This window comes from Thalassophryne amazonica, chromosome 11 (assembly GCF_902500255.1).
Source record: "Thalassophryne amazonica chromosome 11, fThaAma1.1, whole genome shotgun sequence".
NCBI classification, from domain to species: domain Eukaryota; kingdom Metazoa; phylum Chordata; class Actinopteri; order Batrachoidiformes; family Batrachoididae; genus Thalassophryne; species Thalassophryne amazonica.
In genome coordinates, this window is record NC_047113.1 from 39,094,567 (window position 1) to 39,112,780 (window position 18,214).

Consider the following 18,214-nt stretch of genomic DNA (forward strand, 5'->3'; position numbering starts at 1 on the left):
ATATATATATATATATATATATATATATATATATAAAATCCTGGGATGCCTGAAATATTTGAGCACACACACACACACACACATATAAGATATGATGCCTTTTATTGTCACTGAATAAAATTCAACAAAATTTAAGTTGCAGCTTCACCTTGTCTAGCATAAAACCTCATACAACAATTTAAGACAAAGGACAAAAATACACGTTCAACTATATACACAGAGAATACAGTAGGCAAAGAAATGCAGCAGGAGATATCAAAAAGTGCTGTATGCATAGCAGCTATAGACAAACTGCTGTGTGCATGACAGTTCTATAAATAAAGTGCAATGTGCCAGGAGTTGTGTGTATATATATATATATATATATATATATATATATATATAGTAATGTTCTGACGTGTATGGAAAGCAAAGGAAGTGATGACGTTTGGGCGTACTTCAAAATAGAAGCACAAAGTGTGACTGTAGTCCTTTGTGTAAGGTTTTTTTTTTATGGAGGGTTCTGTTTGAAGTCACATTAACGTTTTCACTGTGCGCTTATTTCTCTCAGAACAAGTTTATTTGTGAATCTGTGTTAAAGGAAATTGATATTTTGAGTCCTGCAGCACAAACGCTCGGAACGATATTAAAAACAAAAGCTGTATTGGATATAAGGTGAATTTGTCTTAGTTTTAGTGCTACTTGTGGGGGGGGGGATAAAAGCTTACAAACGTCATTAAAGGGTTTCCTCAGCGGGGAAACCACGCGATAAAGTTGATTGGAATCACCTGCGCGCGTGATCAGCAGCGGCGGCACGTGCGCAGTCGGTGTGGACCCGGAGCTGTCGGCCGAGAGTTTCTCTTGTGTTTTCACTGGTTCTGCTGGTTGAAGTGTCATGGAAAAGCAGACGTCCGTGTGTGTGCGCGCAGTCTTGCTGTTGCTGCTGGCGCTGGTCACCTGTCCCCTCCGGGCCGTGCACAGCCTGGACCAGCTGACTCAGCAGCCCTACGACAGCATCTTCTCCCCGCTCTTCAGAGCCCTGTCCGAGCACGGGGGCTCCAGGTGGAACCCGGGCCTCGTCAGAAAGATCAAACCCGAGCACAGGTACGTCCGGTACCTCACCGACGTCTACAAGTCATCGTCCAGAGAGAAGGGCAGCGCGGACGGAAATCACTCCTACAATACGATCCGGCTGATCAAGCCCCGGGAGGAATGTTTTACACACAGTCACGAAGGTGAGTGACGTGGCGGGGGGCACACACCTGTCACATTTATCAACATATCTGTTTGGTCAAGATGATGATTTTTATGTGATTGATTAGGCAGGCAATTTTTCAGTGGCGGCTTTTGGAAATTATGTTAAGGGGGTTGTGTATTGTTGAAGGGGAAGGTAATCAAAAATACTGCAAGATACTGTGCACAATCAAACAACTCTTGGGAGTCCCAAATATTAGCTCTGTATCTCCAGTCATTTTGGAATTACAGTCCATTTTAAAGTTTTATTCTTATGCATTTTGCCAAAAAAAAGTGTTTTGGTCAGACTTCAGACATTCATCAGTCCTTGGATATGACATGTACAACTTTGTGACAAGGGCTACCTTTTCTGTAGAATTTAACTCCAGTCAGACTGGGTACATCCTGCATACTCTTCCTCTCACAAGGCTCTGAACGAGCCAAAAATGTCAACTGTATTAAAATGACATCCTTCTTGAGAGCTTCACACTTGTAATATTTAAAGCAGTTATTTTTCCTGTCATTTATGACATTTGGCTGTGTGTACAGTAACTGTGATTTGTGCTGTCACAGGAATGTCAAAATATTATTTGATATGCCTTTTGTTGTTGTGGGGGTTTTTTTCTTTATAAATTCCCTAAAAAAAAAAATAAAATAAAAAAAAAAAAAAAAGGCCCATTTTCAGATACTCACACATCTTTTGCATATTTTTGTAAATCTGAAGATGAGCTGACAAAAGCTTCATGCTGGAGTTGCAAGCTGTCATGTTCTTGAGATAGTCACTTTTATTGTCAAAATATTTTCATCAGTACTTTAGTTATGGAGTTATAATATTTAATTTATTTTTCAACACCATGGAACCACCTTGGGGACTTGATGGCAACCAGCCAGTCACACAACCAGCCCATTCCCACATCTCCATCTATCTACCGCAGCCAGGTGAAACATGGATGTCCCCTTGGCCTTCTCCAGCTGCTGGAGTCCTCAGCACTCAGGCACCTGCGTGTTGGATCATGTGCAGAGAAAGAGGCCACATAGCCAAAATGTCATAGCTGATGCTCCCTCACAATGCAAGTGATCATTCTCATCCTAGTCTCTCTTAATTACCACTCATTTGCTACAAAGCGATTCCTGTGGTACCCAAAGATCCTTTGGAAACACTTAGTAACATAGACTTCCAGTTGTCGCCTTAGGTCACTGATTAGCATCCAAGTCTCACAATCATACTGCAAGACAGAGAGCACCAGGACCCTAAAGACTTAGACCTTAATAATGGTTCTTATGTTATAGCAAATGAGAAGCTGACGGGTGCTCAGTACACGTATTCACTCTCAGGCTGACTGCTAGTGACTGATGTGCTCTGCTGATGGGGAAAAAAATTCACGGATGCGAAAGGAGGTTCCCTATACCTCCCCACGAAACAACAACTTACATGCTTTATTTGTTTCCGTGGGACTGATACTTTTTGAGTGGAGACACACACATACTATCACACATACTTTTTCTATCATTTTGTTTATATACTTTAAATTTTCACAGACTTTCCTGTGATGTCACTGAAACATTGCGAGTCTACATGTGTACTTTCCCAATGAATACTGGTGCTTATCAGGGATGTTCTGGCTCATTCAATCGTCAATGCTTCTTAATCAATCTTCATAAGACTGTGAAACCATAGTCTTGGATACCTTTTGATGGCAAATAAAGCTACTGATGTTGATTTCATGGAAGACACTGACTGACCAGTGGATACTGTGATTGCAACACTTGAGAAGCTGTGCAAGGAAGTGGAGTGTCTTGGTTTGTGACTTGATCAAAACTAAAAGCCAAGCTTTCACTGACTTCCTGAACTCTGCCATCTGAAGTGTACCTCTATGTAGTGCAAGTGCTGAACTTGCAGGTTTTCTCTGCAGTGACATTTATGTCTATGAGTTCGTGGCCTTTGAGACTGAAAGAGCTCTGCGAAGAGCTTACAGTATCATGAGGTTGTTGGACAGAGGTGTATAGTGATGCCGATACCTTTGTGGGAGAATGCAGGTCCAAGTCTTTCCAGGTGCTTCATGTCTTGCTGTATGGTTGTACGAATCTGACACAAACCATTGACCTAAGGCAAAGATCTGTTTGGTGCTAGGCTCCTTCAGTGAATCCTTTGGTGTGTCAAACAAACAATTACTTGGATGAGTGCTATCAATTGCATCGAGAGGGAGCATCAGCTACAACGCTTTGTCCGTGTGGTGTATTTCTCTGTGCATGATCTAGCATAAGGGTGCCTCAGTGTGGAGGACCAAGGAGATGCCCATGTTTCACCTGGCTGTGGCAGATAGTTGATTAGTTTCTTGAGTTGTAGATGTACTGGTTGTCTGCCTGGGTGGTTGCTATCCAGGACCAAAGGCAGTTCCTTTGTGTGGTGGATGCACGAACCCATGGCACTGATGTCTGCTCACTGACCTTTAACTTGGGGGGGGACTGTTTAAAGCTCTCAAATTTCAGTGTTTTTTTTTTTTTTTTTGCATAAACTGAGGCACATAGGCATTCTCGTGTGGGGTTCTCGAGTCTTTGTTTTAGAAAGAAACACAGAGGAAGGCTCTTAATTCACTATGCAAAAAGAAAAGAAGAACAAAGTATTAACAAAGTAGAAGATGGCTAAAGAAATGATCAATCAATCAATCAATCAATTTTATTTATATAGCGCCAAATCACAACAAACAGTTGCCGCAAGGCCATACAATAATTACGTAAAAACCCCAACAGTCAAAACGACCCCCTGTGAGCAAGTACTTGGCGACAGTGGGACGGAAAAACTCCCTTTTAACAGGAAGAAACCTCCAGCAGAACCAGGCTCAGGGAGGGGCAGTCTTCTGCTGGGACTGGTTGGGGCTGAGGGAGAGAACCAGGAAAAAGACATGCTGTGGAGGGGAGCAGAGATCGATCACTAATGATTAAATGCAGAGTGGTGCATACAGAGCAAAAAGAGAAAGAAACAGTGCATCATGGGAACCCCCCAGCAGTCTAAGTCTATAGCAGCATAACTAAGGGGTGGTTCAGGGTCACCTGATCCAGCTCTAACTATAAGCTTTAGCAAAAAGGAAAGTTTTAAGCCTAATCTTAAAAGTAGAGAGGGTGTCTGTCTCCCTGATCCAAATTGGGAGCTGGTTCCACAGGAGAGGAGCCTGAAAGCTGAAGGCTCTGCCTCCCATTCTACTCTTACAAACCCTAGGAACTACAAGTAAGCCTGCAGTCTGAGAGCAAAGCGCTCTATTGTGGTGATATGGTACTATGAGGTCCCTAAGATAAGATGGGACCTGATTATTCAAAACCTTATAAGTAAGAAGAAGAATTTTAAATTCTATTCTAGAATTAACAGGAAGCCAATGAAGAGAGGCCAATGATAAGGTAAAAGTACTGAAGGGTTATTGCACAGTTCAGTCCCAGTGATCCTCTCTGCAGTCCTTAGGACTCTTTGACGAGCCTTCCTCTCTGCCTCTGTGGTGTTGCCCCACCACACAGTGATGCCTGCAGTAGAGGATGACATTTTTCGGGAATTCCCGTGGGTCACGTGATTCCTGCGTGATTCCCGCGGGATGGGAGTCAAAATTTTATCAATCCCGTGATTGGGACTGGACGGGAATAAAAATGAACGGGAGCAGGCAGGAGCGGGAATGCCAAAAATAGATGATGATTTTCATCTGTTTAATGCTGCGTTCACACCGGGCGTGATCAGACTCTACAAATTCACGGGGGTTGCATGGTGATGGACGTGCCTCCTTCACCCGGTGTGTCACTCTGCTTTTGCTGCGAAAATTCGCCCCGGTGCGTCATCAAATAGGAGGAGCTTCCATTCCGCTTGCCGGCTCCGGTTGTCCGTCAAGTTAACATGACGGACCTTGATCACATGGAGCGAGTTGTTGTGGAAAGCTCCCAATACAGAGAGTATCATTATTTGCTGCAATAGCTGCATCTGGATGACGGCTACTTTCAGCGGTCCTTCCGCCTCTGCAGGACCCAACTTGAGGACCAACTGTCCCGTTCACGCGCGCACATGTAAACAATAATAAAAAAAAAACTCCGCTGCTTGCTGCAGCTCGCTCTTCCACCAAAAAACTCTGTCATAATTGTGTTTAGAAACCAGTCACCATTTGTTTTATTATACATCTGTGTAGTTAATAAGTAAAATAATCTCCATTTGTTTGCGCGCGCACGTAACATAAAAAGAGAAAGAAACTCCGCTGCTTGCTGTGGTGCTGCTGCTCGCTCCAAAAACTGTCATAATTGTGAAATAAAGGACAAAAGAGACATAAGTCCTGCTCACAGGCTGCTACCAGCAACAGGACGTGTTCACATCTTCAGTCAAACTCCAGCCATCTCCACTTCACTACATGTTCAGTCCCTGATTGATCATCACGGCGCGAGACATACGGGAGTGGGATGGGAGTGGGACTGATTTTGAGTGGGAGCGGGATGGGATTGGGAGTCATCTTTACAGGAGTGGGACGGGATGGGATTTATTTTTTTTACTCCAGTCCAGGATTGGGACAGGATGGGATTTTTTTTCTGGGAGCGGGATGGGACGGGAGTGAAAATCCACTCCCATGTCATGCTCTAGCCTGCAGTGAGGAAGCTCTCTATCAGACCTGTATAGGCCTCAGCAAGAGGGTGACTGTTCAGTCCAGGTTTCCTCAGCAGCCTGATGAAGTATAGTCTCTACTGGGCTTTTTTCACTGTGGCAGTAGAGTTGAGAGTCCAGCACAGGTCAGATGTTATCTGCAGTCCCAGGGATCTGTGGCTGTGGGCCCTCTCCACTCCAGTCTCTTTGATGATGAGAGGCTGCAAATGGGGAGGATTCTTCCTGAAGTCCATTATTATTTCTTTTGTCTTGTCTGTGTTGAGGATGAGGTCATTGTCGTCGCCATAAACAAGAGTGTGTTTTACCAGGTTCCTGTACCCTGGCTTGTCCCCTCCCTTGATGAGGCCCAGGATGGTGGTGTCAACATCATATTTAATGATGATGGTATTGTCCTGGGTGAAGACACAGTTGTTTGTGTAGAGGGTGAAAACTTTTGGCAACAGCCCTGTGGAGATCCTGTGCTGACTGAGAGCTCAGTAGACATCCACCCTCCCATTCTCAGCACCTGTGGTCTTTTGGCCAGGAAGCCCAGAATCCAGTTACAGGTGGGAATCCGCACACCAAGGTTTGTCCTATTCTCGATCAGCTTGCCCATGCGGATGGTGTTAAAAGCATAACTGCAATCCAGGAAAAGCATCCTGACATGTTTTGCTGCTGTCCAAGTGTAGAGTGTGGTGTAGAGATGTGGCCACTGCATCTGGGCACTGATCGGTTGGGGGGCTCAAACTGGAAAGGGCCAATGTCTGTGTCTGAGACCATGTGATTAATGTGTGTGAGAACCAGGTTTTCTAGGCATATCATGGAGACTGATGAGAGTCCCACTGGCCTGAAGTCATTCAGGGTGGATGTGTCTGTTTTTTTAGGGACTGGTATAATGTGGACCATTTGAAGATATGAGAGACTGCTGTCTGGGTTAGAGACAGGTTGAAGATGTCTGCATACACACCTGCTGGTTGTTCCCTCAAGGCTTTCAGAACTCTAGGGGAAACGCCATCCGCTCCCACAGCCTTATGGGGGTTCACCTGCTTCAGAATATTCGGGACCTGTGTGTGTGTGTGTGTGTGTGTGTGTGTGTGTGTGTGTGTGTGTGTGTGTGTGTGTGTGTGTGTGTGTGTGTGTGTGTGTGTGTGTGTGTGTGGTGTGTGTGTGTGTGTGTGTGTGTGTGTGTGTGTGTGTGTGTGTGTGTGTGTGTGTGTGTGTGTGTGTGTGTGTGTGTGTGTGTCAGTCTCACCTGAAAGGCACTGGGCTTTTGAGGGAGTGTCTGTGCTCAGTCTGTCAAATTTGGTATAGAAGGTGTTAAGGCTGTCTGGAAGGGTGACATCTCGGGGGGGGGGGGGGGGCGCTAGTCTGTGGTTATTGAAGTTTGCTTGTAGTTTGTGACTGACTGGATTCCCTCTGGTTCAGAGAGAAGCTTTCAAGTTTTAGAGAGTAGGCCGTCTTCATAGCTTTGATGGAATTCTGTAGCTTGTTCCGTGCTCCCTTGTACTGCCAGTTGATTGACACCCCTATCCTAACCTATGGTCATGAGCTTTAGTAGTGACTGAAAGAACTAGGCTGTAGATACAAGAGGTGGGAATAAGGTTTCTCTGTCAGCTATCGGTGAGAAGTTCAACTATTCAAGAGGGAATCAGAATAGGGTCACTTCTTCTGTCCAACAAAAGGAGCTAGCTGAGAGGTTTCGGGTGTCTGGTGAGGATGCCCTCTGTTTGCCTCCCTTGGGAAGTCTTCCAGATACATCCAACTGGAATGAGGGTGTACTGGAGGGATTTAGTCTCTCAGCTGGCTTGGGAATGCCCCATGATCCCCCAGGAGGAGTTACAGGGCCTGGCTGAGGATAGGGAAGTGTAGGATGAGATCCTTAGACTGCTGCCACTATGGCTCAAACCTGGGTAAGCAATACAGAATAAATTAATTTACCCATTTAATTTATGAAGAGGTAGTAATGTTCCTCTTATTGAATCTGGCCATTCTGAAACTGAACTGTCATTGAAGTTGCATTTTATGAGAACATGGCAGATCATTCTTAAACAAGAAAGAAAAGCTGTTTCAGGTCATCTTCAGATGTAGTCGGGTGCATTCACGTTTAGGTAGTAGCACAATCTGGCCTCTGTATACCGCAGTGAAGCTGAAACTGTAACTTTCAAAGTCACACCCATATTCCACGGGGCACTGTTCTATTACGATAAATGGACTGCATTTATACAGCGCTTTTCCATCTGCATCAGACGCTCAAAGCGCTTTACAATAATGCCTCACATTCACCTCAATGTCAGGGTGCTGCCATACAAGGTACTCACTACACACTGGGAGCAAGTAGGGGATTAAGGACCTTGCCCAAGGGCCCTTAGTGACTTTCCAGTCAGGCTGGGATTTAAACCGAGGATTCTCTGGTCTCAAGTCCATCGCTTAACCACTAGACCATCACCTGCCCCCCCTCCCTAAACGATCCCCCACAATCCAGAAAAAAGTGCAGAAACAGGTTGAAAGGGTCTACTCCGGCATGTCCGGCACAGACCTGTCAACTGGCTGGCTTATAAAGTGCATACCTGGCAACTCACTCAAAAACGAAAGTAAAGCTGTGCCCAGCTGCATTCTCATCTGGAATTGCAACAAACACTGCTTTTGTTTCAAATTTTTGCCCCAGTGGGGCACAGTCAAACAAGTTTCAACCTGTACTCACAAGGACTACCCCGTTTAAAGATGTCTGAACACGACTGAAGCTGTTATGACCATGAACACCCGGAAGTGACCATGTAATGTCACCAAATTGTTGAATCATGATGAAATTTTTGAAAATTTCATCCCAATTTCAAAACTGGTGCTGATGCTGTGACTACTGCGTATATTAAGTTTGTTCAAGACTGACAAAAAAATGGATCACAAAGTACTGTTATGCCCCCCCTAAACGTGCCCATATTTGCTATTTGGGATGAAATGGGAAATGGGAAGGAACGGCACTCTGTGTAATAGCGGTATTAATTCAAGGGGTTTTATAAAAATGCTGAACCGTTTAGGAATAAGACATTTTTTATGCGCAGTCTTTCCATTTTCAGAGTAAAGCTGCTTTGTCACATCCACGACACCATGGAACTGCCTCGGATCCTGGATGGTAACCAGGCAGAGAACCTGTCCATTTTCAGAGCCCACAAGTAATTGGACAAAATAAATATAAAGATTATTATTGAAACAAATCAATAGTTTGACAGTTGTGCCCAGTTCTTTAGACAAGTCAGGTGGATACTTTGATATTTAGGCCACTATGTCTTGGGCATTTTTTCTTTACATCAGTCATTAAAAAAACAAACTATGAACTGTGTGGTAAATCCTTCTGCAGTAGGCAATTCTCAAAACCTGAGTGACTGTGAGGAGGCGGCTTGTGAGGGAAGTCACAAACGCACCTGGATTGGAGGAACTGTTCATAATGCAGCTTTTGTACAGTTTTATGGTGAGAGTAGCAGCACAGAGAAAGTTCTTCAAGACAACGTGAAATTTCAGCTGGAGTTGGGCAGAAGGCACATGAGAGACTCGAGCTGAGCGTTGATCTGTTTTCTTGAATCAAAGTCCTTTTCTGCTCTGATTTTTCTCCAACTCTGTCCTTGGCTGGCCCTCAAGCTTTACAACAGGCTTGATCCAAATCAATTCCAGAGTTATATTGTGTTTTCTCTCTCTCTCTCTCTCTCTCTCTCTCTCTCACACGAACTGAAAAAAAAAATACCCCTTAATGCACTGCCATGTATGGATGTAAAACTCATAGTGCTCATGAATGTACTGGTATTCTGCTCCTGACTCAAGTTAGAACAGGAAAATGCATGTTCTGGGTAATTGAAAAACAGTGATAAATGTCTCACTTCATCTTCTCTTCTATTGTCCTTCAGAGAATTTCACACAAGCTGTTTCCTACAATTTGGACCAAGTGAAGAGAAAAGAACGGCTCCTTAAGTCGGCCCTGTTGTACAACTTTGACCATGCTGGTGAGATGTCTCTGAGCACGATGTGCTACCTGAGTGTCACGGAGCAGGAGCACTCGGACCAGTGTCGGCCGTGTCCTGATGTCCTGCATGCAGTGAATTTCACAGGCAGGAGGAACAAGAGAAACTGGGTAGAAGTTGACGTCACAGCTTTCCTCCAGCCTCTCTTGAAGTTTCAAAAAAAGACTTTACACCTGCTCATCAACATCACCTGTCTGGTGGACCAAAGTGCAATGGCTGATGGGCACAAAGAACACCAAAAATTCACCATAAGGTCGCCTCCTCTGCTTCTTTATCTCCACGATGCCAGCAAAACAGCCCACCAGAGGTCAGCCAGTGTCGGCAGAGCAGGTCCTAAAGCTTCCGCTGCCCTGAACGCTTTTCACAAGAGGATCATTTTCAAAACAGAACACATGATGAAGCACAAGAGGAGATGGAAGAGGCACTCTCCAAAAAGCCAGAGAGGCGATAAAACCCTGAATTTCCACCTCCCCGAACTGCTTCCAAGTTCAGAATTCCCGACGAGCGAGTGTGCTTTGTACGACTTCAGGGTGCACTTTAGCCAGCTGAAACTGGACCACTGGATTGTCTTCCCACCAAAATACAACCCAAGGTTCTGCAGAGGTATCTGCCCGAGAACGCTGGGTTTCATGTACGGTTCACCTGTCCACACAATGTTACAAAACATCATATACGAGAAGCTTGACTCCTCTGTGCCCAGACCTTCATGTATTCCATCCCACTACAGCCCGCTGAGCGTCATGATCTTCCAAGAGGATGGCTCTTATGTCTACAAGGAGTTTGCCGACATGATTGCGACTCGGTGCACATGTCGCTAGCCACTTTTCAATGTGGTCTTTTTCTTTTTTCTTTTTTTTTTCTTTTTTTAACAAGCTGAATGCATCATCACAAATCTCCCTTAAACAGTATATTACAGGGGGCGCTCTTCTTCTGAGTGCCTCATTGTACAACTATCAGACATATTGACCAGCCTCTGCGGTTTCATGAATTTCTAGTCTTTGAGCATAAAAAAATACTTTGATCTGGAGCAGGTGTGTTTACTTACTCAAAAAAATTTTTTATCCATGCTGAACCCATATAAATGCAGCATTTCATTTTTGTTGAGGTGTGACAGCAAATGTTGTGGATGCATCCTGTTCAGCTTGCTGTGGTTGTGTGCAGTCGTTTGAATGGTGTTGCATCTGACACGCTTGAAGACTGTGTTCTATTATTTTTTTTCTGTTTTAACTTATTTTGGTTGGGGGTATTTGTCATTCTTTAACACAATTTTCAAGTTTTAAGTGTCCCTGTTCTGGACCAAAGATCGATATCTGTCCCATGCTCATCAATCTTGATGCATTTGTTTTATTCCTGGGGTTTACAGACAGCTGACTGAATGCCAGCAGTCGTAATAATGTCTGGAATGAATATTGTCAAGCTTTCAGTGTGTATTTATTACTTCTGGTCACTGAGTGACTGCATATATGAACGGACTCCATAATTAAGAATTTGTGCTGGTTAAACTGACTAAAGTCATGTCTGTCTATTTATACAACTTTAATGAATTCACTGTTTGTGCTCAGCTTATTGATGTTCACAAAGAATTAAATGTGTAAATATATAATTTGACAAGTAGGAAAATAAAAGAGCATGCAAGGACTGTCTTTTTTTCTTCAGAGGCTAAAGAGAAACTGTTTGCTTACTTAAGGGAGATGGAAGGTGCCCCCTGAAACAAATGTTTGCTCAGATTATGAGTTCAGAGGTCTTACCTTGTGTTCCCTTTACCTAAATGTGACTGTGAAATTGAAAAGGGAGAGTTGTCCACACAAGTGGACAAAGTTTAGTTCTCTGCTGTTCAGATGTCCTTTGTTAATACACAGATTATTTTAAGAAGCCCACGCCTTGACCCACAAAGTGGAAAATGGCACCAAAACTTGGCTAGGTCTTATTTGCGGCTCCTCCCGTTATGGGTCACCCCAGCAGGTAATCTCTTTACAGCTCACTCCTTCCTCTCTGTCCTCCATCCATCTGATTTTCCTCACTCACAAGGTCTATAAACCTCAACTCTGGTCTTCAGTTTATCTTGCCTGGTTGCTCAAATGCTCAGTGTCGTTCTCCTGATTATACCGCACATCACTCCTCTGCTGCACATGCCCAAATTAACTCAATTTCTCCACTTGCTTTTAGTGCAACAGACAACTGAAACAATCCTTCACTTTGTGATACAAGCATCAGATTTGGCTTGAATGTTCTTCATAAACCAGTGTTTGAGGGAAAAAAGTGCTGGCCACTTGAAAATCCACTATGGCGGCCAGGTAGGGGTCAATGAAGAATTGCACAGGGGTCAAAATTTTAAAATGCTCCAGTCATATTGAAACCTATACCACATTATATGTCTGACCACAAAGATTCCAAAAAAGTATAGTTTGGACTATCTATGACTGAATGTTATGGTGTAAAAACATTAAGAATGGTGACAAGTCAATTTCGGTTTGTACAGGGGTCAAAAGTTAAAGTTGCAACAATTTTGTTATAGAAGTGGTGAAAATTATTGGTTGAACAGGATTAATAAATGAAATAGTTGTGACTCTGTTGAATGCTTGGTTTGCAAAATAAATCTCAATGTCAACGTTCATTGGATTCAATGGTATGTAACATATGTTACCCTGTAACGTGACAACTAAGCATGACACATGGTGCAAACTATTCCTTTTAAAATCCCTATTAACTCAACTAATAATTTGCATCACATTTTACAAAAAATTGAGCAACTTTAACTTTTGACCCCTGTAAAAACTGAAACTCACCATTCTTGCTGTTTTTACTCCATAACTCCATCACATTCAGTCATAGATAGTCCAAACTATACCTTTTTGGAATCTTTGTGATCAGACACATAATGTGGTATAGCTTTCAATATGATTGGTGCATTTTTAAATTTTGACCCCTGTGTAATTCTTCATTGACCTCTACCTGGCTGCCATATTGGATTTTCAAGTGGCCAGCACTTTTTTCTCAAACACTGATTTGTGAAGAACATTCATGTCAAATTTTTATTTATTTATTTTTATTATTTTTGTTGAGTATATATATGTGTGTGTGTGTGTATATGTATGTATATATATATATATATGTATATATATATATATAGGTACAGTAGAAGTCTTTCAGAAAGCACTGTAACTATACTCAACAAAAATATAAATGCAACACTTTTGGTTTTGCTCCCATTTTGTATGAGATGAACTCAAAGATCTAAAACTTTTTCCACATACACAATATCACCATTTTCCTCAAATATTGTTCACAAACCAGTCTAAATCTGTGATAGTGAGCACTTCTCCTTTGCTAAGATAATCCATCCCACCTCACAGGTGTGCCATATCAAGATGCTGATTAGACACCATGATTAGTGCACAGGTGTGCCTTAGACTGCCCACAATAAAAGGCCACTCTGAAAGGTGCAGTTTTGTTTTATTGGGGGGGGGATACCAGTCAGTATCTGGTGTGACCACCATTGGCCTCATGCAGTGCAACACATCTCCTTCGCACGATCCGTGAAGAGAACACCTCTCCAACGTGCCAAACGCCAGCGAATGTGAGCATTTGCCCTCTCAAGTTGGTTACGACGACGAACTGGAGTCAGGTCAAGACCCGATGAGGATGACGAGCATGCAGATGAGCTTCCCAGAGACGGTTTCTGACAGTTTGTGCAGAAATTCTTTGGTTATGCAAACCGATTGTTCCAGCAGCTGTCCGAGTGGCTGGTCTCAGACGATCTTGGAGGTGAACATGCTGGATGTGGAGGTCCTGGGCTGGTGTGGTTACACGTGGTCTGCGGTTGTGAGGCTGGTTGGATGTACTGCCAAATTCTCTGAAACGACTTTGGAGACGGCTTATGGTAGAGAAATGAACATTCAATACACGAGCAACAGCTCTGGTTGACATTCCTGCTGTCAGCATGCCAATTGCACGCTCCCTCAAATCTTGCAACATCTGTGGCATTGTGCTGTATCATAAAACTGCACCTTTCAGAGTGGCCTTTTATTGTGGGCAGTCTAAGGCACACCTGTGCACTAATCATGGTGTCTAATCAGCATCTTGATATGGCACACCTGTGAGGTGGGATGGATTATCTCAGCAAAGGAGAAGTGCTCACTATTACAGATTTAGACTGGTTTGTGAACAATATTTGAGAGAAATGGTGATATTGTGTATGTGGAAAAAGTTTTAGATCTTTGAGTTCATCTCATACAAAATGGGAGCAAAACCAAAAGTGTTGCGTTTATATTTTTGTTGAGTATAGGTTTAAGGATATGATTCCTTCTTTATGTTCTCCAATGCCATATACCAACACAGTGCAGAGTAGCTACCTAAACTCTGTGAGTGAGATAGATTATCTCGTCAATAGTTTTACATCCTCATTGAGGACAACTTTGGATGCTGTAGCTCCTCTGAAAAAGAGAGCCTTAAATCAGAAGTGCCTGACTCCATGGTATAACTCACAAACTCGCAGCTTAAAGCAGATAACCAGTAAGTTGGAGAGGAAATGGCATCTCACTAATTTAGAAGATCTTCTTAGCCTGGAAAAAGAGTCTGTTGCTCTATAAAAAAAGCCCTCTGTAAAGCTAGGACATCTTACTACTCATCATTTATTGAAGAAAACAAGAACAACCCCAGGTTTCTTTTCAGCACTATAGCCAGGCTGACAAAGAGTCAGAGCTCTATTGAGCTGAGTATTCCTTTAACTTTAATTAGTAATGACTTCATGACTTTCTTTGCTAATAAAATTTTAACTATTAGAGAAATAATTACTCATAACCATCCCAAAGACATATCGTTATCTTTGGCTGCTTTCAGTGATGCCGGTATTTGGTTAGACTCTTTCTCTCCGATTGTTCTGTCTGAGTTATTTTCATTAGTTACTTCCTCCAAATCATCAACATGTCTATTAGACCCCATTCCTACCAGGCTGCTCAAGGAAGCCCTACCATTAATTAATGCTTCGATCTTAAATATGATCAATCTATCTTTATTAGTTGGCTATGTACCACAAGCTTTTAAGGTGGCAGTAATTAAACCATTACTTTAGGAGCCATTACTTGACCCAGCTATCTTAGCTAATTATAGGCCAATCTCCAACCTTCCTTTTCTCTCAAAAATTCTTGAAAGGGTAGTTGTAAAACAGCTAACTGATCATCTGCAGAGGAATGGTCTATTTGAAGAGTTTCAGTCAGGTTTTAGAATTCATCATAGTACAGAAACAGCATTAGTGAAGTGTAGCGGGATGAAAGTCCCGGGTCCCAATTGAAAAGACGTTCCCGCTAGCTTGGCTAACGGGGAGTTCCCCTTTGGCTGACCTGGTAGAGGAACGGTCTTTTGTGCGAGCCGCGTGGGTTCGATCCCCACCGTCGTCCCAGCCACGAAGGTCCTGCTGCTTCAATCTTTTCAATTGGGACCCGGGACTTTCATCCCGCTACACATCTCCCCACCATTTTTGACTTCGTCCCAAAGTCACAGGTGCATGTTAGCATACTCTGTGACCCACATCCTGTTCGTGATGCCAGACTGAAGCAGCAGGACCTTCGTGGCCGGGACGACGGTGGGGGATTGAACCAAAAGACCGTTCCTCTACCAGGTCAGCCAAAGGGGAACTCCCCGTTAGCCAAGCTAGCGGGAACGTCTTTTCAATTGGGACCCGGGACTTTCATCCCACTACAGAAGGTTACAAATGATCTTCTTATGGCCTCAGACAGTGGACTCATCTCTGTGCTTGTTCTGTTAGACCTCAGTGCTGCTTTTGATACTGTTGACCATAAAATTTTATTACAGAGATTAGAACATGCCATAGGTATTAAAGGTACTGCGCTGCGGTGGTTTGAATCATATTTATCTAATAGATTACAATTTGTTCATGTAAATGGGGAATCTTCTTCACAGACTAATGTTAATTATGGAGTTCCACAAGGTTCTGTGCTAGGACCAATTTTATTCACTTTATACATGCTTCCCTTAGGCAGTATTATTAGACAGCATTGCTTAAATTTTCATTGTTATGCAGATGATACCCAGCTTTATCTATCCATGAAGCCAGAGGACACACACCAATTAGCTAAACTGCAGGATTGTCTTACAGACATAAAGACATGGATGACCTCTAATTTCCTGCTTTTAAACTCAGATAAAACTGAAGTTATTGTACTTGGCCCCACAAATCTTAGAAACATGGTGTCTAACCAGATCCTTACTCTGGATGGCATTACCCTGACCTCTAGTAATACTGTGAGAAATCTTGGAGTCATTTTTGATCAGGATATGTCATTCAGTGTGCATATTAAACAAATATGTAGGACTGCTTTTTTGCATTTGCGCAATATCTCTAAAATTAGAAAGGTCTTGTCTCAAAGTGATGCTGAAAAACTAATTCATGCATTTATTTCCTCTAGGCTGGACTATTGTAATTCATTATTATCAGGTTGTCCTAAAAGTTCCCTGAAAAGCCTTCAGTTAATTCAAAATGCTGCAGCTAGAGTACTGACAGGGACTAGAAGGAGAGAGCATATTTTACCCATATTGGCCTCTCTTCATTGGCTTCCTGTTAATTCTAGAATAGAATTTAAAATTCTTCTTCTTACTTATAAGGTTTTGAATAATCAGGTCCCATCTTATCTTAGGGACCTCATAGTACCATATCACCCCAATAGAGCACTTCACTCTCAGACTGCAGGCTTACTTGTAGTTCCTAGGGTTTTTAAGAGTAGAATGGGAGGCAGAGCCTTCAGCTTTCAGGCTCCTCTCCTGTGGAACCAGCTCCCAATTCGGATCAGGGAGACAGACACCCTCTCTACTTTTAAGATTAGGCTTAAAACTTTCCTTTTTGTTAAATCTTATAGTTAGGGCTGGATCAGGTGACCCTGAACCATCCCTTAGTTATGCTGCTATAGACTTAGACTGCTGGGGGGTTCCCATGATGCACTGAGTGTTTCTTTCTCTTTTTGCTCTGTATGCACCACTCTGCATTTAATCATTAGTGATTGATCTCTGCTCCCCTCCACAGCATGTCTTTTTCCTGGTTCTCTCCCTCAGCCCCAACCAGTCCCCGCAGAAGACTGCCCCTCCCTGAGCCTGGTTCTGCTGGAGGTTTCTTCCTGTTAAAAGGAAGTTTTTCCTTCCCACTGTCACCAAGTGCTTGCTCACAGGGGGTCGTTTTGACCGTTGAGGTTTTCGGTAATTATTGTATGGCTTTGCCTTACAATATAAAGTGCCTTGGGGCAACTGTTTGTTGTGATTTGGCGCTATATAAATAAAATTGATTTGATTTGATTTGATATGTATATATGTATGTATATATATATATATATATATATATATGGGTGATTCTTAGACTACGGGCACTTATTATGTCCTTTGATCATATTGTATGAAAAACAGAAAAAAGGGGAAATTTCACACTTTTATAGTTATCTTTACAATGAAAGTGTTTTGAAAGTGTAGGAACACGGACCCACAACAGGGGGCGCAAATGAACGGACAATGGAGTAAGTCAAATAACAAAGCTTTACTGTTGTGAAACTCGCACAACAAACACAACAGATTACAATTTCGGGAACAAGCCGAATTCCAATGATGTCGTGTGAGCAGGCTCAAAGGTAGGAGACGTCTGTCCAAGTCGAACCGGAACCACTCGATTTCCACCGCCACCGAACCCCGGGAATACTGGAGCCGCCAAGTCCCGAACTCCCAGGTGACCACTGCCTCCGCTTGTCGGATCTGGTACTGCTGGCGAGGAACAAAAACAGTCAGAGGTGGGTGCGCTGCACCCAGCAACACGGACGGTGGTAACACCACCTCCCCCTCTCGTCAAGTAAACACTGAAGTGCAGGAGTGTGAGTACTTATCCAACACTGTCTCCTGCTGCTCTTCTCTCTCTCTGTATAAAGGCAAAAAGTATTCAAGGTTGATATAGTCGGCTGGATACGTTACCTCCTCGGTAGAAACGATATCTCGGCAATGAGGTGGAGATGCCGTCCTGCTGATATACCCCTCTGATGATTGCTGTCAGCTGTCTCAGGTGATGGGTGACAGCTGTCACCCTGGCTGCTCCTGTGAGGCGGCAGCGCCCTCTGGTGCCTGGAGCCCGCACTCCAGGCAGGGCGCCCTCTGGTGGTGGTGGGCCAGCAGTACCTCCTCTTCAGCGGCCCACACAACAGGACCCCCCCCTCAACGGGCGCCTCCTGGCGCTCGACCGGGCTTGTCCGGGTGGCGGCGATAGAAGTCGGCCAGGAGGGCCGGGTCCAGGATGAAGCTCCTCTTCACCCAGGAGCGTTCTTCGGGACCGTACCCCTCCCAGTCCACCAGATATTGAAAGCCCCGGCCCATCCGTCGGACATCCAAAAGCCGGCGCACAGTC

At 43.6% G+C, this 18,214-nt stretch overlaps 1 protein-coding gene across 1 annotated transcript; it reads left to right on the forward strand.

Moving 5' to 3' along the window:
* The first annotated feature begins 714 nt into the window (after positions 1-714).
* On the forward strand, positions 715-10,838 carry gdf9 (growth differentiation factor 9). Its single transcript, XM_034181648.1, has 2 exons — positions 715-1,214; positions 9,712-10,838. The coding sequence occupies exons 1-2, from the start codon at positions 875-877 to the stop codon at positions 10,641-10,643; spliced, it is 1,272 nt and encodes a 423-aa protein (XP_034037539.1). The 5' UTR covers positions 715-874; the 3' UTR covers positions 10,644-10,838.
* Positions 10,839-18,214: the final 7,376 nt, after the last annotated feature.

Coding starts and splice junctions, on each gene's coding strand:
- gdf9 (XM_034181648.1), top strand. CDS start 875: ATGGAAAAGCAGACGTCCGTGTGTGTGCGCGCAGTCTTGCTGTTGCTG. Junction 1,215..9,711: donor TTTTACACACAGTCACGAAG/GTGAGTGACGTG, acceptor ATTGTCCTTCAG/AGAATTTCACACAAGCTGTT.